At 37.8% G+C, this 23,656-nt stretch overlaps 2 protein-coding genes across 2 annotated transcripts in view; one reads left to right on the top strand and one right to left on the bottom strand.

Annotated features, from left to right (window-relative positions):
• Window positions 1-1,956: 1,956 nt before the first annotated feature.
• On the top strand, window positions 1,957-18,856 carry AASDH (aminoadipate-semialdehyde dehydrogenase). The gene is made up of 14 exons (XM_084205171.1): window positions 1,957-2,670; window positions 3,431-3,551; window positions 4,246-4,580; window positions 5,349-5,541; window positions 7,896-8,137; window positions 9,298-9,404; window positions 9,861-10,033; window positions 10,561-10,753; window positions 11,242-11,360; window positions 12,669-13,506; window positions 14,606-14,769; window positions 15,353-15,478; window positions 16,680-16,811; window positions 17,737-18,856. The coding sequence occupies exons 1-14, from the start codon at window positions 2,441-2,443 to the stop codon at window positions 18,133-18,135; spliced, it is 3,372 nt and encodes a 1,123-aa protein (XP_084061297.1). The 5' UTR covers window positions 1,957-2,440; the 3' UTR covers window positions 18,136-18,856.
• A 2,919-nt stretch (window positions 18,857-21,775) lies between these two features.
• Window positions 21,776-23,656, bottom strand: part of CRACD (capping protein inhibiting regulator of actin dynamics) — a gene marked incomplete at both ends in the record, with an annotated part of 60,206 nt that continues 58,325 nt past the window's right edge. Inside the window, one exon of the mRNA XM_084205227.1 lies at window positions 21,776-21,936. Within this exon, the coding sequence (XP_084061353.1) occupies window positions 21,776-21,936 (161 nt within the window). The remainder of the gene's footprint in view (window positions 21,937-23,656) is intronic.

The raw sequence follows: 23,656 nt of genomic DNA, 5'->3' as shown, positions 1-23,656 counted from the left end.
CTTGCAGCCAAACCTGTGGGAGAACCCAGATGTGATGAGTATGGGGATTCATCAGCACCCAGATCTGCACATTGGGGGGTGTATGTGGATCTCTTATAAGTAGCAAGTTTGCTTTGTTACAAGAACCATAACAGTCCATCTGGACAGTAAATTGAACAAAACCAGAACAGGGTGGACACTAACCACCCCCTCTTCCAGGTTAACCAGGAAGGAGTATGAAAAAAACCAGAAAAACTGATGTGAACATTTTTCACTATTCTTATATACCACCATCAAAAGAAAATAATTTTTAGAAGGGCTATGTTGAGGTCTTAGATTACAAATACATCAAATACAAATACAAAAAGGAGCCCTTTATATGTGAGATAAACATTTAGATGCACAGTGTAAAAAGTCTGTCTGAAATAGTCCACAGGACTGGAAATGAAACTTGTGCAAATTCTCTGTAATATGCTTTGAACAAAATGCTATTTTTAAAGTCTCCTAATAATTGTTTTATCACTAATTAATGTGATTTGAGCATAGGATCGCATAATTCTAATTTCAAAAAAAATTAGTCCTGTTGCCGTTTTCCCCCTCCACATTATGGAAATGAAATTCTATCTGCTACTGTGAACACTGGATGCACTGCAATGCTGAATCTTTATTATGTATTTTTCAAAATCTTAAGTTAGAGGAGACACTTTTAAGTGTCATTCTATTCTTACAGCTGGAATTATGCTTCAGATTACTACACACTATCACATACAGCCAACACACCAGTGAGAGTGCTGAAGAAGAAAATTCTGGCTTTAGGTGTCGCTATTTGCATTAATATTTTACTGTGAAACCGTTCCTGCTGTATTACCAATGTGCAACTGTGCCAGACTATCACTTAGAGAATGTGACAAACAGCGGAAAGCTGATGTCTAACTTCTCCCATGCAAACATTAAAAATGGCTGTGAACCAGTTTTCTGGTTCTCTTCCCGAGGCATCACCGGCACCACGCGCAGAGGCTTTTTTAATGACACCTTGAATGCGCCTCGGAGGCAAAGCAAATAATTTACTGTGGGGGTGGAGAGGCACTGGCACAGGCTGCCCAAAGAAGGCGTGGATGCCCCATCCCGGGAAGAGCTCAAAGCCAGGCTGGATGGGCCATTGAGCAGCCTGGTCTAGTGAAAGGTGTCCCTGCTCGCAGCAGGGTGTTAGAAGTAGAGGATTTTTAAGGACCCTTCCAATCCTTAATAGCCCATGGTTCTATGACTTTGTGGCATTAAATCACGCAGGCGGCCCCCAGGGCAGTTCCGGTGCCCTCTTCCCCCAGCACGGCTCCCGCTGCCCTCACCCTCACTCCCCGCTGGCGGCCCTGAACCGTATCCGGGGGGAAGCCCAGCCCCGGCCGCCGCCGTTCGCCCTGCCGGTAGCCGGGCACGGGCTGGCTGCAGGGGCCGCTCCCGAGGATAGTCCAGGGACTGCTGCAGGGACCGCTCCTGAGACGGCCCAGCGTCCCGCCGCTCCCAGCACCGGGAAGAACGGAGCGCCCGCCCCGCAGCCCGGACGTGACATCCCCGCCCGCCCACGGCAGTACTACCGCAGGAGGCCGTACCACCTTCTGGGCCGGAGGGGGAGCACACACAGGGACCGAGACGACTGAACTGTGAGCGTGAGGGGTGGAACCCTGCCCTTCGCCTGAGCCATCTGCATTTGTTTTTAGCCCCTTTCCCATGCCTGCCGGGGACAGCGACGAAGGCTTTGGCGCACTCGCTGTTCCTCTCCCCCTCTCTCCTTCCCTCAGGAAACAATGGCGCTTGGCTCTGGCGGAGCAGGAACTGCTTGTGGATACCCAAACGGCGCGACGGCCGCTGGCCAATGAGAGCGCAGCATTACCGCGTTCCGCCAATCGGAGGCGCCGCGGCTGGCGGGCTGGGGCGGGGCCAGGAGGGCACCGGGAAGTACCGCGGGCCGGGACCCCGAGGAGCGCCGGGAGCCGCTGGTCTGTGTCCGTCCCGTGTCCCACCTGTGTGGAAACGGGGTGACCTGGAAGAGGGGAGCGGGGGCTAATGCCTGGATTCGTCCGGTCACCCGTCCGGCCTTGGCGGGAGGGCTCGCGGGGCAGAAACGGGCACAAGCACGAGCAGTGCCCCAAAAGTTCACGTGTTGGGAGTTTTTGCTAGTGAAGGAAGGATTCGTGTTTCACAATTCCATTGAAAGAGTTACTAATTAATTAAGTTGCGCTAATGAATTTATCAACTCAGTGATGCCCAGCTTTGAAAACACAATTGTAACGGTGAGGAACAAGCTACCTCAGTACAAGTCAGGAATCCAGCTTCGCACCTTTTCCCGTCTAAGGCGTGGCAGAGCTGCGTATTCCCTGCCATGGATGTTATTTCCCCCTCCTTTCTGGCAGTGCTGAGTGTGCCGCTGCAGTCCGGCTGAAGGGTCGGAGGCGGTGCGGGTGCCATGAGGCTGCAGGAGCTGGTGGCGCGGGCGGCCGGGCGGCACCCGGAGCGGGCGGCCGTGCGCTTCGATGGGGGCCGCGGCGAGCCCCCCGCCTGCCGCACCTACGCCGCCGTGCTCGGGCTCGCCCTGGAGCTGACAGCTTTCCTTCGAAAGCACTGCGACCGACGAGGCAGATGTGAAATAGGCCTTTACTGCTATCCGGGAATAAACCTGCCGTCTTGGATCTTAGGGTAATGGCTTGAATGCTTGCGCTTTGTGTTGTTTTTTTAAGGGTTATCTCTGTTAAAGCAAGTTTTACAGTTTGTTTGTATTTTTAACAGCAACAAAAATGTTGTAATACCATAGTAGCACCATCTCAGTTCTGGAGTCTTGCATCATTCGGGGAAAAAGATGGCAATATGACAACCATTTGAAAAGCCATTGCTAAAATATTTCTGAATCTTAAGCCTTAAAGCTGTAAACTGTCTGTAACTGCATCCCTTCATCAAAAGTGATTTAACATGTTTATAGAAATATGAAAAAATTATTGACCAGTACATTTATTCTGCTTGTTTAAAACTGGAGGTGATCTGACAGAAAACATCTACTGAGAAAAGTACTGTGCAGGTTTTTTTAATGGTCTTGCTGGCTATAAAAAAAAAGATGTTCTGAATGCAAATTCCTTGTTTTAAGGTAAATGAACATGCATTTAATGTTCCATTACAAATAGTACGGAAAGAAGTAGTGAGCATTGTAACATTAAACTGGTGTTGATTAACTGATGGCTAGAAAGTTGAATTGCTTGTGATCTCAACACTCATATTAATCCATGAATTTTTAAAATCCTGCTTCTGCTGAGGGTTTCTTATGTTTGTATCCTTTATATAGGTATCTTTTTATACCTATTTCTAGTTCAGACACCTATAAAAGGCATAAAAGAAATTTTAGCAAAATCTAAGAGGATTTTCTTATTTTTTAAAAATTGTTTTTTAAACATTTGTGTTTTGTTAGAATCCTTCAAGTTCCAGCTGCCTATTCACCTATTGATCCAGATGCACCACCAACTCTATCAACTTACTTCATGAAGAAAAGCAACCTTCAGTATGTTCTTGTTGAGAATGACAAAATAAATGTAAGTGTTCAGGCTTCTATAGGAAGCATTGAAGGGCAATTTAGACATGTTGATATGCAAATTGAATTCTGTTTTAATAAGCTTGGATGGACTACTTTTGTTTTTTCATGGCAAAAGGTTGTCTTTCTTACTCAGAAAGGAACATCTTTAAAATCAAAAGTACAAAATGTTTCTCTGTTCTTCAAAACAATTGCCTTCTTTCCTGTTACACTGTTGTTTAGGCAACCTCATTGGGCGCTGATATTGGAAGACTTTTCCAGACTTGTTTCTTTATATATCAATGCTAAGAGTTGGAAATCTGCAGTAGTTAAAAAAGCTCCTGCATTTAATACTTGGGTTTCTCTTTTTCTAACTCATCCCAGATCTTAAGCCCTCACTCATTGCAAAGGGAATAGACAAATTACAGTTCAGTTTCCTTGGTCTTCTGCAGCATTTTCTTCTGTATATTTTCCATTTCCTTTTTCCATTTGCTCACATAACTGTTTATTTTGCATTTATGAAGTCTGTGTTTACTCATATTTAATTTGTAGAAATACATGAGCTTATAACTGTCTGATATGCATCCTCCTAAAGTAGAGGTATGAAAAATAACAGCTTGTTTGTATGAAATGCTGTTTTCTGTTTCATTGCATGCATGAAACAATGGCAGTGCCTCCTGAGTTCCACTGTTTGAATTGTTCATTTTCTCTTGCAGAAATTCCAGATGTCCCATGCTGGCTGTTTTTACCACAATTCCTCTGCCATAGAACATATTGGTTTAACTCTCTTCCAAATGAGCTCAAGCAACACTGATTTCAGTTCAGAAGTACACAATATGAAAAGTGAATGTGAGCCTTTCAAAGCTGTGGGTAACTCACAGCCAGGAGTTTGCCCAGATCAAGCCAAAGCAAAAACATCAGAAGCAGGATACATGGATTCTGGCCAGAAAGACACGTTAGCGTATGTCTTGCATACATCAGGAACTACAGGGATCCCCAAAATAGTCAGAGTGCCTCATAAATGTATAGTGCCTAATATTCAGCATCTTAAGTAAGTAAGTGTGGTTTTCAGTTTTCCTTTCAAATGCTTTTACAAATTTAATGCTTTTAGGATTTTTTGTAATACTTCAGAGGGGTGTACATAGGATTTCTGCTGACACAACTTCACTTCTTCCTCCTTATCCATCTTTGTGGGTTTTTTCTTTTATTTCCAAGTAGAATCATGTAACAGTTTGTTTCTCTATCAGTATTATACTTAAATGGTGCTTTGCCTTCATTTTTGGGGGCTGTGCTTCAAATAGTGCACTGTTTCTCTAAGTTTTGTACCGTCTTCTGGCTTGTGGTTTAAAAGAAATTGACAATGAAATTAATCATTTGCTCACAGTTATATTTAATGTGTTCTGTAGTTCTTAATTCATAATTCCTTTTTAGGCTAGCCAGGTATCTTCTGTTTCATTCATATTTTAAAAAAGTTATTACGGAAAATACAATATTTTTCCTGTCTTGTCTTTTCCTTTCTTCTTCTTTGCTTTTTCTTTCTTTATATTTATCCTTTTTTAATGAGCATCTTTTAGTTGAAATATGCCTTTCAGTGAACTCTATTGGTGTGTAATATGATAGGTATTTTCATAAAACACATCATTAGTGAAATCAACAGTTACAGTCCAGGAGCTCTTGCTCAAATTACATGTCTGCATATTTAGAGCCTTTAAGATCTGAGCTTTGCTAATGCATTTCTTTCATGCTTTCATTCTTTTAGTTGGGAAGGGTTTTTTGACTGCATGCAACAGATTTCTAATTCCTAGCTTTCTTATTTTAGATCTATATTTGAGATCACACAGGATGATGTGCTGTTCCTGGCATCTCCTCTCACATTTGACCCGTCTGTGGTGGAATTGTTCATGGCTCTAACAAGTGGAGCCTCTATTCTTGTCGTACCAAACACCATTAAAATGATGCCTGTGGAGCTCTCTGCTGCTCTGTTTCACCACCACCATGTGACAGTGTTGCAGGTAGGCAAAATCTAAGTGTCTCCAGTGTCTTGCTTCTCACTTTTATTAATGGGTACTACTTTTTTGTCAGCCTAGAATCTAGTGTTAATAGGACAGGAGTGTTCTTGCTCAAAGGCAATAGCTATCCTTTTTGTTGTAGACAAACAGCTGTTAGCTGTCTAGAAAATTACCATTTGATCAAAGCCTCAAACATTTTGTGATAGAAAACACTGAGCTGAAGATTATTTTCAGAAACCTTTACTTCTTAAGAGTTAAATTAATTATTCTGTTAATTAAAGTTTTTGTTCTGAGGAATCTGGTAATAGCGTAAACCATTACAGACATTTTAAGCACTTTTTAATGGGCTTGATCTTGGAGTATTTTGTCATAAACAGGTTTTAAGTTTTAATGTTAGTTTTTATGCTAACAGTACAACTAAACCAGTGCTATGTATAGGGTGGTAAAATGTTTGTCATTTTTACAATAATGAGAACAGGGTAATAATTGATTTTAGAGCAATACTTCCTGTTTTCGTGTCACCTGCTTATGTGAGGCTTTATGCATCTCTTATGTCTTAAATTAGATTATCTCCTATATGATTTCAATTTTAATAATTTTAAAGTTTGCAAAATTTACTTGAAGCATCCAGCATGGCTGAATAAGCCTGGCCTGTATCTGTAGTCCTGTCCTGTTTCAGGACACCTGTCCTGTCACTTGCTTCTTGGGAGAAGAGACTGGCCCCCATCTGGCTACACCCTCCTTTTAGGCAGTTGTAGAGAGCAAAAAGTTCACCCCTGAGCCTCCTTTTCTCCAGGCTAAACAACTCCAGCTCCCTCAGCTGCTCCTTGTAGGATTTGTGCTCCAGACCCTGTTCCAGTCCCCTTTTTTTTTTTTTTTTTTGTAAGAATGGTGATAATTGAGATTGTAGGGTTTAAATTTAAGATTAATGAATAGTTGGCTGAAGATTCCACAGCAGGAAAAAATCCATTAGTTACAAATCTTTTGTAAGTATTCTCTGCTCTTATTTTTATTTGTTAGGATTGCTATAAATGGTGTAGATTATCCTATGATACACAAGTTTCATGATCAGTTTAGCTCATTTGCTGTTAGAAAAAAAAATTCTGACATATTGTTCTCTATGAGAAAGATTTTTTTAAGTGTCTTTTAAGACCTTTAACAATATATTTGATAAGTGTTTTAAGCAGTAATAGAGAAAGCCAAAAATTGATGAATGAAGATTTTTGAGAAGACTTTCTAAGAAAAGTTTGATTTGTTTTTGTGGGGTTTTTTTTTGATCATTGTCCTAATCTCTGAAGGAGGGGCTTCTCAGCTGAATTATTGACAAAAATGTTCTCCTTACAGCTTAACTGATGGGTGAGTAATTTTGTGATGTTTCTTAAAAAATAGAAAGACATTACCTCCCCCACTAAATTTTTTGAGCAGACTCAAGAAATCCAAAAATAATTATGAGGGAGGGAAGTGTATAATTTTTTTCAGTTGTTTTGTTGCTAAAATTTCACTATTGTTAAAATTATCAATTGAAAAAAGATGGTCTTCATCTATTACTAGAAAAAAAGAACCTGGTAAGGAATAATCCCATTAATTTTCCAGTTCTCTTACTAGAAAAGTAGGCAAGAATGAGAGTGAAATGTGCCTGGTAAAATGATTTACTGTTTTGTTTCCTTTCAGTGAAAGGGCTCTACATCACCAATAGTTTTCTAGAAAGAGCTGAAAGGAAGCTAGTTCGGGTTTGGGGGATTTAGGTTTTATATCTTTTCCCCCTAATTATTTTAGTGAAAGCTTTGAGAAAAACCCATTCTTGTACACTGTTCTATTTGCATAAATCAGGGCCAACCCAGAATCTGACATCCCAGGAATTTTTAGCGTTATGTAAGGTCTTTAAATGTTTTGTATGCACATTAATCAGATGTACAGGTTATATTTTTGCTGTAACATTCTGGAATGAAGGGAAAAGAGGCTCAAACAATAACATAGAGAGAATACTGTGTTGCTTTCTGTTTCCAAGTAATTAACATAAGAACTAATGTGCATACATTGAGGATTAATAGCTGAGACACAAAAGAGAACCTATAACACACTTGAGTAAAGAAGAAGCTTTGCAGAAGAATAGATTTATAGATTTATGCTGATAGTACTCATTAAAGGCCTAATAAGAAACAAAATCTCACAAAACACCATTGTGATGGTTGGTATGTTGTGATACTTGGTATGTTGTGATGGTTGATATGTTGTGATGGTCTGTACTTAGATGTTTTAAAGTATATAAAATACAGTTATATACCAGGAGAGAGGTACACATACACTGATAAAATGTAACAGGTCTTTCTCCTTTTTTTAAAATATGTATCATTCAGGCAACACCAACCCTTCTCAGGAGGTTTGGAGCTGACATTATTAAATCAAGAGTGTTGTCTGCAAATACTTCACTTCGTGTCTTAGCCCTTGGTGGAGAAGCATTTCCCGTACTGAGTCTCTTGAAAAGTTGGAAGCACAAGGAGAACAAAACAAGCATTTTTAATCTCTATGGTATTACTGAAGTGTCAAGCTGGGCCACTTGCTACAAGATTCCTGAGGAGGTTTTTAGTGCTGATTTTAGGTAGGAAAATTCACTGTTCTCAATGGCTTGGCATGTGAATGATGAAAATCACCAGAAATAGTCTCAGTCTGCTGTTACCAGGGCTACTGAGTCCTCATGAGTGTTTATACTGGTAGAAGTTACATTTGGGTTTTATGTAGAAACAGACTAATCCATTGTCTCATGAGCCACTACAGCCTCCCCCTCCCCTATTTTCGTAGTGTGGGTGACAGAAATTTGTCCAAAGTGGCTCACCCAAGGTTTCACAGTAATTTAAACTTCAAGAAGTACTTTCTTTTCATCATTTATCACTCTGTCATATTTCACTCAGTTTCTGACTTGTTTGGTTGTTTGGTGTTTTTTCTTCATTCTTTCTTATTTTATAGAGTCATGAAAGGTACTTCCCATTATCTCACTGTTTAATTTTCTCTTGAAATGTGTGATTATTCCATGCCATAATAATTATACATGCAGTGTGAGTTAAATGTGTCCTACAAAATGGGATGGTTAGCACAAATGATGTGATATATTAACCTGGTGCTTAAACCCTTGAAGACTAAAAATAGTGGATTGTCATGAAGTGTTATTACATTCTCATGTAAAACTAATTTTCTCTGAGTTCAAACAAAAAATGTAATACTTTAAAATAGAAATTGAAATGGAATCCATGCCAAAGTTATTTAAAGTTGCTTTAAGTATTAAATTTTGAGTTTTGCTTTACTGAAGAAAATATATTATTCTATACTCCCACTCAGAAATAGCTTTTATATTCAATAAATGATGTCCTGCATCTGCTTGAAGAGGCTGGAGAATGAAGAGAAAGGAAGGAGTTGGTCAGTAGTTCAAGAGAAGTCTATAATAGATACATGACATTGAAATGACAGTTTCTTGTATTTCAGTCTTTTCTGAACTGAACGTTTTCTAAATCTTTTTCTGAACTTTTCTTAACTGTACTTATTAAAATAGAGTAAAAGCTCAAATTAGGCAGGAAAAAATGAGTTAGAAAGCAGATACCTTTTCAAAGAAGGTATCAATTTATTAAAATTTTGTAGAAAGAAGTCCCAAGAATCTTCCTTTCTCTAATGCCAGTCTTTAAAAAAACTACATGATGCTGGTTTCTGGGGCAGTTGTTTTGTGTTCAGAAGAGAAAGACTTCTACTGTTTCTTTCTAATATATTTAGAACGGATTTTCCTATACCTTTGGGATCACCGCTCCTTGGAACCAAAGTTGAGGTCAGAGATGCCAATGGATCTGCAGTTCTTGAAGGCGAGGGACAAATATTTATAGGTTATTTTATGTTTCTAATTCTTCTAAGATGCTATTCTTAATTGATTGAGATTTAATAATATATTGATTATTTTACTTGGTATTTGCCTGTGATACACAGATTAATACAGTGTTTTAAGTTCTGATTGGGCTGAGAACCTTCTGATAGTATTTTAGGTTGTTGGAATGATGAACAGGAAATTACCATCATTTTATCTGCAGACTACCCCTTTGTTATATTGATTTCTTTTACCCTTCTTGCATTTTGACATTCTCAGCTGAAGTAATTTCTGTGTATTAACTGAATTAACTGCTTAGCCAAAACTGTGCATTGCAGAAGTTTGGACATTGATAATAATGTCTCAATATTTCTTATAACTCACAGTAAAGTTTAAGAGAATTTGATAAAGCACTCTCTATAATTTTCATTTACAGTTAGCTATTTTATATATATGACCACAATCTTTTGTTGTCTAGGTGGTGAAGAACGAGTCTGCTTTCTTGATGATGAAATAACTGTGCCACTGGGTACAATGAGAGAAACAGGGGATTTTGTAAGAGTGAAGAATGCAAAGTTGTTCTTCTTGGGTCGGAAGGACAATCAGATTAAACGTCACGGCAAACGTTTTAATATTGAATATCTGCAGCAGGTAAGTGCTTACACCCACAGAGTAGAGTGTGCCACTGTAAAAAGGCAGATATAAGAAACACATTGTTATCATCAGAAATGGGTATTTGCTTGTTTTCAGATGACTTTTAGGAGTCTGAAGGAATTTAGTGGGTGTATTATAAAAAATCTTGTCACATAATTTAGGGAGGAGTTCTGAGTTCTTGGGAATCTGTTTTATTATATGGTTTCTTCCAGGAGAATTGAGAAATGTATAAACATCTGAAAAGTACTGAGTATAGCGAATGTTCTGAGTGTCAGACTCCTGGATTATATCTTGTTCATGGCATTTTGGCAAATAATACATATATTATTTGAGTTTATTATCTGAGTTTATTTTTATGTGAAGTACAAGTTTCAGCTACAAAAGAAGCTATTTCAGAGGATGTTATGTAGGAATGTGAGAAAAACACAGTTTTTAAAGGTGTGTGTTTTTTTCATTGTTTTTTGCTTCTTTTACCCTATTGATGAAATGCATTTCAAAACAAGACTAATGTTTTTTAATTACAGGTTGCTGAAGTTCTTTGCCAGGTAGAAGCTTGTGCAGTTACCTGGTACCAACAGGAAAAACTTATCCTCTTTGTTTTACCCAGAGATGATTTTGAAGAGAGAGAAACATTTAAAGAACTCCAGAAGCGTCTGCCAGCTTATGCAGTGCCTGATGAGATTGTAGTGATTAAAGCTTTGCCTTTAACATCACATGGTAAATGAAGCTATTAAGAACCCTTGCCACTTGTTTTAATGTATTTATTGACCAAAATCCAGTATCTGATTCATGCTTTTAGAATATGTACGTTAGATAAGTAATGCCCAGTAGGAAATAATGGCCATGTATTATTATGTTTTCTTGATGATGTTTCATTTGAGAGTCAAAGAGTAATAGAAAAATCAGTTTAGTTTTAACACTGCACATTTCTTACCTCAGTTGCTCCTGTTGCAGTATGCAACAGAACCCTCACTTCTGCTGAGGAAAAAGCAGGCCTTGAAGGTGGGATTCCGTGGGAGGGGTAAATTTTCAAAAACCTAACTGGTTTTCATGTGGTTGATCAACTGTGTAAAAAAATGCAGATGCAGTAGAGTATGAATAAGGAAATACATACAAGAATGTAGTGACTGTTTAGGCAGAGCAAGTTTTGAAAGTGCTAATACTGAATGAGCAATGAAAAAAATCATCCTTTATTTTCTACAAAGGCAAAGTTGATATATCTGAACTGAACAAGATTTACCAGAACCATCTAAACTCCAGAAGGCGTGACAGTAAGCTGAGTGACGCAGAGGAATTGTGGGAAAGATTGCAGTATTTATGGAAGGTAGTATTTTGAGCTGCCTTTTTATCTTTGCAAGTGGATCATTATACATGTGTCAGGAATTAAACAGTTTTAAGAACTATGACTAATGCAACCAGAACATTCTAGCTGCCTATAGAATTAAGCAGTACAGCTCTATTCTATTCAGTTAATACTTAAATATAATTCCTCTGCAGCGGCCAAGAGAGTAATTTTTATTTCTCTATCAGATAGAACTGCAGGCTATGAGGTGTAAGCAATTAGCATAGAGAGAATGTAATGTCAGTAGCTTTTTGAATGCTGCTTCACATGCCAAAAGAAGGTCTCACTAAAGAAAACAAGGAACTGGGACATGGAAACTTTGTAAAAAATTAGCTGCTGTGTTAGTAGAGTTTCTTATTTCTCAAGATAATTATAAATTGAAGAATCCTTTTTTTAAATAGATGGCGCAGTTGCACAACTGTCTCTTGGTCTGCCTGTCTGGATTGTTTCTAAATTTCTGTGCTAAAAACTTGTTTTTCAAGGTATTGAAATATGATGCCAAACAGTATTAGTTTGCTTTTAAAAGCTGAGCTTAGAAGTTTCACCTGAAAATGGGCTTAACTGTGGCCTAGGACTCGAAGAAGTAAATGCAGTGTATTTATTTGTCTGTGCCAATCCTTTTCACATTAATGAAGTGATAACCCAGGGAATTAGTTGGGTCCATTATGGACAGCAGAAGGTGACTTCCAAAACCAAAGGGTTTGGATTTGACATCCAGACTTAATAACAAGAGAGTGTGGTGAGAGGCGACTCAGTTATTGCTGTTTGTTGTAGCAACAATGCCAAATGCAAAATCTTTCATGAACTGAAGGGCTTATAACTTCAAAAGTAGGTAGGTAAGTAGGTTACTTAAATAATTTAGAAGTGAAAAGAACAGTTTATATAAGCTTTGTTATTGAAATAAAGCACCTAAACAGATTTTATCAAAAGACATCTATGTTTTATCTGCAAAGTTTTCATTGATAAATGGTATTGAAAATGGCCAGTCCATATATAGTACAATTCCCTTTAATTCCTTAGACTGCAGAATTGGAATTGAGCAAGACATTTTGTAGTACAGAATTCGTATGTCCCTATTTCCTTGTTCCTCCCCAGTTCTTTTTCTATCAGTCCCTCTGTTGGCACTAACATTTTTCAATGATTTTTTGCAGAGTAGTGAATTTTCTCAGTTGTTCATTTTTAGCACAACTTCTAGGTGTTCAGGTGCATTCTACCCCACCTGAGGTTTTATGTGTGTGACATGGTATAACACCTATGGACTGATACCTCTTTCCCTCTTTTTTTCTCTAGTCTGTCCTTGGTCTTCCATGTGATTCCACTGGAATTTCTAAAGAGGCAGTATTTCTGTACAGTGGTGGAGACTCCCTAAAGGCACTACGATTTTATGAAGAAATTGAGATGTTAGTAGGCAAAGCTGTGCCAGGACTCCTTGAAGTTATTCTCAGCCACTCAATTGAAGAGGTTTACAGACATATTCTTCAAATGCTGTTTGCAGATGAAGAACAATTAATGAATTCTGACAATGTTGTGAAAAGAAAATTAAGAGGGAACAATGGAGATGAATTCCATGGAAAATACATTAAATTGACATCTGAAAGAGGTCTTGAGATTGCCTCAAGATTAATTCCGTTTATTGCACTGAACAGAGGAAATCATTTTTTCTCTATGAATTTCACCAAGTCTTCTGTGCAGCCCAAAAATACAGTACAGGTAGGAGTGGAACCACTACAGCAGCCCTCCTCTCTGCATTCCAAGAATCCAGGTGTAATGAAAAGCCATGTGCAAGGGTCTGAACTGGAGAACAGAATGTTAACACTTGAAAACAAGGCAAATAAAAATTACCGTTCCTCTGTTCAGCAAATCCATGCAGAATGTCGTCATTCGTCAGTGGCAGAGCTGGCATTGTGTGTGAGGTGGAAATCAAACACAAGAAAATGTGTTGATGCATCACCACTGGTTATAATACCAGCTAAAGAAGAAGTATCTGCATCTGTGTATATTGGCTCTCACTCCCATGCAATGCAGGCAATTGATCTAGATTCAGGAGAAATAAAGTGGGAGAAGAACCTTGGAGATCGTATTGAGTCTTCTGCCTGTGTATCCAAGTGTGGAAATTTCATTGTTGTTGGTATGTCTTTTGTTTCAGCCTTCATTTTCAATTATTTTTTCTGCTAAATACAAGATGAATGACAGAGAATCACATTTCTTATCTCTGGTTGTCCTCCATCCATCAACGTCGTATCTGCCTCAGAACTAATTTATTGTAAAATAGAAACAGAAGGAAGAAGTAATTTAAGTTTTATGATAACTAGTGATGGAGCTTATCTAACGTAAACACTTGTGGTTTATTATATCCCAGTTTATTAATAAGGAATAATCAGTTGTTACAGTTTCTTTTAGGGGTAGATTAAGGTGTGACACTTAAACTGTTGTTTTTGGGGTTTTTTTGAAGTATAGAAAGGTAATGGAGTCTTAAAATGTCTTGGTAAATTGTTAGAGTTAGAAATTAGTACATGGTACCTCATACTATTTTTCACAGAGTTTAATTATCTCATTTGACTCTTCTTTTTGGAAATGTAAAGAACGTGTTTGGATAATTTTTTTAGTTTTGTCATATCTGTTGTCATTGGAATTGCAATTATCTATCTTGATGTCATCTTTTTAGCTAATACATCTACATCACTGGTTAGCACAGATGGCCAAGTGATGAGGTTTTTTAATTCAACTCTAATGTTGCCATCTTTTTGTTTGTATTTTGATTGCTGTTCACTCTTGATCATAAAATTGAATATTTCATTAACATGAAGGAGTTTCTATGATGCCAGTTCAGTTTTCAATAGAAAACTTACAAATTTTATTCTTTTAACACCTTTGTTTTCAAAAACAAAACCTAGACAAAGAGGTAAGTTAAAAAATTTGTGTTCTCCCCTTTCAGCAACTCACTGTGTTTTCTACTATTGTTACTGAAAATTTTGATAGAAAGGTAGTGAAATAAGCATATTCTAAATGCAACTTAGGAAAAAACACACAGAACAATCATCTTTGACTGTATCAGCAAAAACCTTTGAGCTAAAAACACAGGAGAAGCTTCCAAAAGTATTTTGAAACTCTACCTTATGAATAATCTTACTTCTTTCCAGCAATGATGCAACTGGCAGCATATGTCACACCACCAATGCAAATAATCATTATTCTTTTTTTCCCCCATCATGTTTTATTCCACATAGGGTGTTATGATGGCTTAGTGTATGTGCTTCATAGCAGTGATGGAGAAATACACTGGACTTTTGTCACAGAAGACACTGTGAAAAGCTCTGCAGTTGTAGACCCTTCCAGTGGACTGGTCTACATTGGATCTCATGACCAACATGTGTATGCTTTGGATATTTATGTAAGGACACTGACTCACTTTTACTTGTAGAACAATAAATATTGAATTTAGACACTATTTATAGTGCACCAGAAGAAGTTCCACTGGTGTTAGTATTCTTAGGAGTCCCCAGTCACACTTCTGAAAGTTAGGCCTATTGTAAGTGGAGTTAGAATTATGTGACAGTATACAGTTTTAGTGGTGTTCTCAGTTGTGGTTCTTGTGCTATTAGTCCTGGTTGAAACCAAATATTAAGTTTCTTAGTTATTAAATTCTCCATAGGTGTTTCAGAATAGGGTGTCTAGCTAGAAATAGAACTGTGGTTTTCCATCTTACCTTGCAAATGAGAAGATGGAGGCAGAAGGGAAATAAAAGGGGCAGATACTGCATTTTCATTAGCTGAATTTATTTTAGTTACTGGAAGAGAAAGCCAATGGCCCATGTGTTGCTGTCACGGCGTGTAGATTGTCTTCACTTCTTAACTAGTATTTGCTGAGTAAACACAGTACTTGATAATGTTTGACATTCAAAGGTCTTTGCAAACATGATGAGCTCAAACTCCAATTGAAAAATTGTTTATTATTCTTTTTTCATGTACTTACAGAAAAAGGTGTGTATATGGAAGTTACACTGTGAAGGTGGAGCTGTGTTTTCATCTCCTTGTCTAAGTTCTTTTCCACATCATCTCTACGTTGCTACACTAGGAGGACTGTTACTGGCTGTTAACCCAGTATGTACCTTTGCTTGCATGTCTTTCATCCAAATGTATTTCTGAAGTTAAGATTGCTATTCTAGTGAAAGGGAAGGTGATCATATGTTACCATGAAATATTTTTGACTTGGGGGCATTATAATGATATGCTAGGTTACCGTAATTCTTGCCATACTTCAGAAATTCACCTGGTGATAAGAAGAGCTGAAGTGATTGGTTGAATTCACATGCTGACCATAGGTCAAAGTTGCAGTCAGTTTCTTGTCATTCCTGTATCAGTAATCAGGGAGTGAGAGCAAGTCTATAGATGTATTTCCTGCCCCCTCCTCCTTTGACAGTAGGATTGGAAAAAAAAAATATACAGAAATCAGAACAGAATGCAGAAAGAAGCCCCTTCATTCTTCTTACTGCCTCCCTCCCCATATTTAAGAGCTGTCCTTTTAATCTCAGTGTGCAGTTCTGTTCTTTCCACTGGGGAAATGGCATTCTTGATAGATGTGGAGCAATTTCATGGTTTTCTGAGGCATTGTTGGCTTGCAGCTGGTCCTGCCTGATAAAAGGAACAGGGGCTAGAAGCAGCTGTTACTGTTTCTGTACTCACACAACACAGAGCATCAATCCTAATCACTTTTACCTTCCACCCACTACAACTGTCCTCACTACTAACCAGTCTGCCATTAGAAAACCAGTGTGTGGTTTTGCAGCAAAAGTGTTTAAGAAAAGATACTTTCTTATTCTGTAATCCACAGTAAGAGGTAGTTGAGAAACCCACCTACAAGTGAGTCTGTGCCTTCCTGTTTTTGTGAATAATCCTAATTCCTGGAGAATGTGCAAGATACAGTAGAAATGCATTGTGACAGTCATAGATAGTGAGTTGCAACACGTCCTAGAGTAGCAATATAAGTTGATTCCAAAGTATCTCTGCTTCATTGGCCCTTGTCACATACTGAGCAGCTGGGAATGAAACAAAAAACTGAATCTGGCATTTATTAGAACTACTGCTAATAAACTCTTAATTATCATTATTACTTTCCCAATGGTGAGGAAGTTTTGATTAAATTTTTGTTTTGTGTGGGTGTTATTGTTGTTGTTTTGGTTTGGGGGTTTGGCTTTGTATTCCACATTACGTAAGGGCTGGGTCAGGCAGTGATGGAAGGGTTGTTTTGTACTGTTTCTTATAGTTGTGTTAAGCATCAGATATTCCATGCTGCCATTTATAGGTGACAGGGAATAAGATTTGGAAAAGCAACCTTGGAAAACCACTCTTCTCCTCTCCTCACTGCAATGAGAACTACGTCTGTGTTGGGTGTGTGGATGGAAACTTATATTGTTACACTCATTCTGGAGAAGAGGTAAAAGCATTGTCGGGTTTTTATGTCCATCACAAAACCCTGAGTAAGATACTTTATTAGGACTGTATCACAAACTCAAGTTGCCTGATGCAATAAGAGGATTTCTAGTTCAGACCTTATACCCAAAGTAAATTGTCAAGTTTAGTGCCAAGTTTAGCAAATGAAATTATTTCATTTGGAGCTTTCCAAGCAGTTTTAAGGTATCTCTTCTATAAGATGATGGTTATTCAGAAGTAAAGGTTTTTTAGAATTTTTATGCATTTGTCAAAAAACCGCCAAATCATAATTCTGGTAAAATATGTGTAAGCCTTCACATTGAATTAAGTGAGAGTATTTTTTTAGTTCCTCAGAGATGAATGTAGTTTGTATGTGGTGGTAAAAAACTGACACCATTCATTTGTTAGCCTGAGATGCAGTATTTATGGCAATTCCTGAGCCTTTTCTGGTTATGAAATACATGTTAGCCCATCCATGCACTGCTCTCTGCTTGCAGCAGTGTTGCAGACCTGATACTCTCTTGAGGAGGGATCTGCAGATTGTTAGCATAAGCAGAGGAAATCTGTATTCCAAAAGGAATATATGCCTGGCAAAGAATGACATATTAACAAGATTCTTGATGTTCATTACTAATTGTTCAACAGCCCAAGAATATTCTTTTCCCAAATTGGTCATTTTTACATGGGCCTCACCAAAGGTAGTAACTCTTCCCTCTTCCATATCTATTTTATGAGACTTTTATTGCTTACTCTCTGTGTAAAACCTTATTTATAATTTGACAAAGATTTACCAGCCCTCACTGAAATCTAGTATGCTTTTGAAATTAAATGCTCTCCTATCAACAATGAGTCTATTAAAAAATTATAGTTGCTGTAAAACTGATAATGTAGAAAACCTTTGATAATGGCTTGTTATGTTCTTTCTGTAGGTTTGGCAATTTTCCACTAATGGACCAGTGTTTTCATCTCCATGCCTCTCAAGTTTAACTAAGCAAGAAATATTTTTTGGCTCTCACGACTGCTTTATCTACTGCTGTAACATGCAGGGTAATTTACTGTGGAAATTTGAAGCCACTTCAAGTGTATATGGAACACCATTCATTTTCCAAAGTGATGACTTAAATAACAAAATTCTCTTGGCGGCAGTATCTACAGATGGCAAAGTGTGGATCCTGAATGCCAAGAGTGGAACAGCAGAAGGAGTAGATAAGCTTCCAGGCGAGGTTTTCTCTTCTCCTGTAGTATGGGGAGCAAAGCTTGTTGTTGGCTGTAGAAATGATTATGTTTATTGTCTAGATCTGCAAATAGCAGGGAAAAGTAACATCTAAGATGTTCGGCTGCTTCCTTGTTATTGTTTACATTTGTAAACTAGGAGCTCACAGGTGCTCTCTACCCCCTGCCACTTTTGCTGCAGGCAAGAGATGCTCCTCGCAGGCTTATCAGGTGGGATTTTGCATCAGGCAGTGTCCAGTGGTGGAGAGAGGATGGCTGCTCAGCACCTTGCCAGAGAGGGGACAAAGTGTGTAAGGTGCCACATTCCACAGCAGGCTTATCTCCGAGGGAGGAGTGTGTTGCTTTCTCTCAGTCCCTCCTCGCCTGTGCCTGGCTCTTCCTTGTACCAGACTAGTGTTTGTCTGTCTGTCAAGATTTCTGTGCCAGCCAAGCTAACCCAAGTCCTTTTCTGAATCTAACTTTACTTGATTTCTGGAGACATAGCCTGAAATTCATACACCTGCAAGGAGCAACCTGTTTCCTACAGTTGGTACAGACAGAATAGTTCATCTTTTGTGGACAGAGACCTGTCATGGTTTAATTAATCTAGCATATACTTAAACTCCACTGAAGTCAGTAGGAGTTGCCTCTTGTATTCTAAAGTGGAAATAACACTATGAATCTTTATTAAATTTCAATGACAGGAACAGTATGAGTTCCAGGATGAAGTGTGCACTGCTCAAATTAACCACTGTCAAATAATTTTTTAAGATATTTGAATGAATGCTGTTTACATTGTTTTCACAAGAACTATTAATAAAAGCTTGTGTAAATTGGGTTTTGTGTTCTTTAACACCTTAGAAATAAGTACCAGTGGTCTTGGTGATGAAAGTCAAGTACTTGCAGTGGCAAAAGTACACTTCACTGAGAGCATTTCCTGAGAGTCTTCTAAAAGAAGTGTAGTAGAAACTCTTATCTTACTTGCTCTCATCTACTTTAAATCCTGTGTAGCAGGTAGTACGGTTGTAGCACTGTAAAAAGTTCTATTTGTAAGGCAAACCTGAACTACATGATTAGCAAAATGAGACACAGAGGGCATATATCAATGATTAGATAAGTTTGACCAGGTTATAGTTTAATAAGATTTAAAATGACAGTATAATAAACAATTGCACTTTAAAACATTTGAAAAATTAAAAAAGTACACAACAAATACCCCACAATTATACATCTTGTAGTTTTTATACATTACTATATGAACATAGAGGTTAATCATACATAACCTTGTCAAAAGAAATGGTATTTTTTTGTTTGTATAAGTTACAAAAAATTGAGACAATATACTACATAGTGTTTTATTCGGCTCTTAAAACATTTTTGCTGTTTTAAACTGGGTAGTAGTGTTTTGGGTTTATTTTTACAGATTTCCAATACTTTATCAGAAATGGCTGCAACAAAGCTAAAGCAAAGTAAAACTTCATTGGTATTTAGTGCAAATCTTTGTTAATTTAATGTGAAATGTTACTGTTGCACATGTACACTTTAGAAATGTTTCCATCAAGTACTGTACATAATACAGTTTCCATTGTTACACTAGATACCTTTATGGTTGGAAAAAAACTCTGCTTTGAAGCTTTAGCTTAGGACCATCCTTAATGAAAGCTCTATTCTATGTGCTATAAATGGATTGTATTGGAAAATTGCATCCTTATGTCATGCACAATAGCACCTAATTTTGCTATGCTTTTCAGAATACCAGTATCTTTAATCCTGATTTACTTCACCGTCTCTGTATTCCTACCTGGCTCCCCCTCCCAATGAATAATCGTAAAGATGGATTTCAGGCAGTTAAGGTATTTCATATCCATACTGCAGGCAAAAAGCTTGGAAAAAATATAAATTTAAGATGCACTAATTCCAGGTGCTAGCAGAGCAAAAGGAATTACAGGGCCAATTCTTTCTTCAGATATTGAAGGCATTAAGTTGGGTGTTTTCCCAAGCATTTGAGAGCAGCATTGTCTCATTTCTGCTTAAAACATATTACTTATGTTCCTGGTAAAGGTTACTTTAGAGATTTTGGTTTTAAATATGAAACTGAGCAAAATTGATGGCTTAAGACACCCAAGAAAGCCCATCTTGCTGCTGCACATGTACTCAGTCTAACACATCCATTGTGTTTGTGCTATTGTAACCGTGATACTGAGCCTGTTTTCTGTTGGGTGGGAAAGGCTGTACTTGCCAATGATTTTTGCTGAAACTCCTTTTTGATTCTGGGAACAGAGTGTACAACAGGTTTCACTCTGTTTCCTGTGTAGTTTAAAATGCTGTTTCTCTTGCTGCTTACAGCAGTTTGGCTAAAACACTTCCATGAAGCATATGTTGTATCATTCTATAATGGTGTAATTTCTTTTCATGAAAATGTCTCTCTTTATGATGTTGTAGGCTTAAAGATTCCTTTGAGCCTTATGGTTGTAAGAAGGAGACTTTCAAATTTTTTTTAAAGTCTTCCATGTAAAACAAACTCAGTTGATTTATTTAATAGGGTGACATTTTAAAATTTAGGCCTAGACATTTCTGTGGGATGTTGAGGATAGTGACGTTTTTATTCCATTTATGGACTTCATCCTTTTTTTGTAAGAGGGAGGGGGTGGACATTTCTGTTTTAGTTATGTGAAGTAATAAAGTGTTCAACTGCCACACCAGATACCTGAGATGGGGTAAGTAAACTTCTTTTTGAAGTGTTCTGGCTATATTGGTCAAAGTACAGGAAGTTATCTGAACTGCCTGAAGTTGCATGTGGAATAAAATCAGGAAGAATGCAGAGTTAAAACTCCTAAAACTCCCACTGACTTACCTCTCAGTTAACTTTAGTTCTGCCAGTCCTACTCCTGTGGGAACTTCCTGAGACATATTCTACAGGAATTTGCATTAGCACAGGAACAGTTTAATTCCAGTCAATTGATTTAAAGTTGTAATGCACAATCACTGTCTCTATGCAGCAGAAATATGGCCAAACACAAACAGTGATGCACCCAAATGACTGGAAGAAACAGTGACTCCCTGACTTCTTTCTGAGAGTTTAATGACATTTGTTTAAAAATTGTGGCTTTTTAAGTAGTATTAATTGTTTTCTTCCTAGAAGTGAGGGCATATAGATGTAGTGTATTAATCCTATGATTAAAGAAATTACCTCAGCATTTGGATGGTACCATCACTTAGCATTTGCATGTGGAACAGTGTATCCTGAAGCTCTTCCTTAGGGAAAAAGCTTTAAAATAGCAGGCAGAACTGAGAGTTCATACAGTTTAACATGTTTAAATAAATTATGACTTAAGAGAAGGAAACATGCATCTTTCCTTAATTTCAACAATGAAGTTCTGAAAAAATTTCTGAGATCTCAAACATAGAGATCTAAAATTCCAGAACTGAATACCAACAGAATTTAAGAAGCGTCTAAACTCTTATTCTATTCTGGCCCTTATCATGATACCTGCTAAAATTTACATCCAGTATCTGAGCCCTCTCTTAAGTTTTTGAGAGAGTCTGGCTGTGAGATTTCTGCCATGACCTCCTTTAGCTATTTGTCAAAGCAATGAATATATGACTTGAGTAGACTTTACAGTGAGCTAGAGCAAAATGGTAATCAGTTCAGTTTTCAGTCCTTCCAGTACATGCACTTTCAGCTTTGTCATGTAAAAAGCAGAATAAATAAAAGAAAGCAATTAATAGTCAGCAATAGAGATGTAACTTTACAGTTTACTTTATGATCTGTGGACAGTCACTCCAGGCTTTTGCTTTCCTCTTGGCTAAAGCAAGCCAGGCTGGTTCTGTTGACACTGGGTTAGCATCAGGTGTAGAGAATCTCTTGGCCACCTCCTTTGTCACTGGGGTTGATGGAACAGAATCTGAAATTTCCACTTTTTTATGGAATAGGGAGAGGGGGGAAAAAAAACCAACATTAGTTGAATTCTGTGCTTTGTTGCAGGATTCTAGAGATTTCACTTTTATGTGAAGATATTCTAACACTAGATATTTATTTCTAACATTTTCAGTTAAATCTTACTGTATTAGCAAAATAATCAAGTAAGGAGGAGTTGAGTTTCCTTTTTCAGAGGTGACTCCAAGTAATCTAACTCACAAAAATAGGGGCAAAATTTTCAGTCCTTGTGATATCCAAAGGAAATATTTCCAATTTGCTAGTCTTCCTCTTTAAATAAATTATTTAAATAACATAGCAAACAATGCACCATAGCAAACAAAGGGAAATAAAACTAGGGGTCTTCTTCTCTTTGGTAATGCAGCTGCTGCATGCGTGTAAACCAAATGTATTCAGTAGGATTTAGATTCCCTCTTCAGAGAAGAAGGTGATCCTATAGCTTCCTGCCTCAATTAACCCTGCCCAAGAGACTGTCCTGAAAAAGAAACCTGCTTTCTCCACTGGCTCTTTGCCACATTTTCTTCCAAGTAGTATAAGACAAACAGCTGACTCCATAAGAAAATATGTTTAATAAACAAATGATTTCTAAGAAGCAACTTCACAGAGCAGAACCATGGAAGTATTGTAGAGGTGAAATGGGAAAATAAATTCTGAGACAGTGAATGCCCTCGAAGGCAACCTGAATAGAAATGAATTCTGTCTGAAACACATGGAGTAACTCTAAAAATATTAGTTACAAAATAACTCCTTGCTCATCCTCCCCGCCCCACCCCCACCCTTACACATTTTCTTTTTTTAGGAGCCATTTTTTTTTTTTTTTTTTTTTTTTGTTAAATGTTCAGATTCCCCATTACTGCATTTTAGCTGCATTTCATTTTGAGGTTTTGAATGTGTATAAAAGCTTTAAAATTGTGTAGAAGCTTTAAAATTGCATGGATACCAAAAAAAGTTCTTTCTTTTTAGTGCATCTTTAATCATATGTCTTTTATCTGCAAGTAAATGAACAGTTACAGCAGCAATTTCTGTAGATAGCCACTTTGAAAAGGTAATTATTTTAAATACTATGGTAACTTAGGCTATTTTAAAAGTCCCACACTTATCAGTTCCTGTTGTATATGACACAACTGCAATTTTGAAATACACCACCTTCAGGTTGGGTGTTTTTTAATGTCCTTAGAGGAGGACTCAGCAGACTTTCATTTTAAGCATATCCTAGGCTGGTCTTCTGTCTTAAATGCTCTTCTGACTGTGGCAAGCCCAAATTGGTCTTACTATCCACAAATACTTTTAGATATGTGTAGTTGCTAAAGGCTGCCTGGCTCCAGGTATGGTGAGTAATCACAGGGAAATCCAGTCACTATTTCTTAGGGGCCAATAGAGTTCTGTCCTTTCACTTTAGGTATTTCAAGATTGGTAATTCCTCCTCAATTTCCTTCTGAACTGTCACTGTAGTGCAGACAGAATGACCTTGGATAATTGGGGTTTGGGCCTTTGATCTAATTTGGCATCATCTATTGTGATGGAGTTTGGTTTCTGCTAGACCTGACCATGTACAGCATAACAAGACCATGCTGAGTCTTTGGGGGTAGGGCTGCAATAGATCCCCTTTAGAGTTTGAGAAAGAGCTCATGCTGCAAAGCATGAACCTTTTGGGCTATTTATGTAAGATCTTGGAATGCTTTGGGTTGGAAAGGACCCTT

This window comes from Fringilla coelebs, assembly GCF_963513975.1.
Source record: "Fringilla coelebs genome assembly, chromosome: 4".
Lineage (NCBI taxonomy): Eukaryota > Metazoa > Chordata > Aves > Passeriformes > Fringillidae > Fringilla > Fringilla coelebs.
Note: the sequence above shows the minus strand (reverse complement) of the source record. Positions and strands in the feature narration are given on the sequence as shown.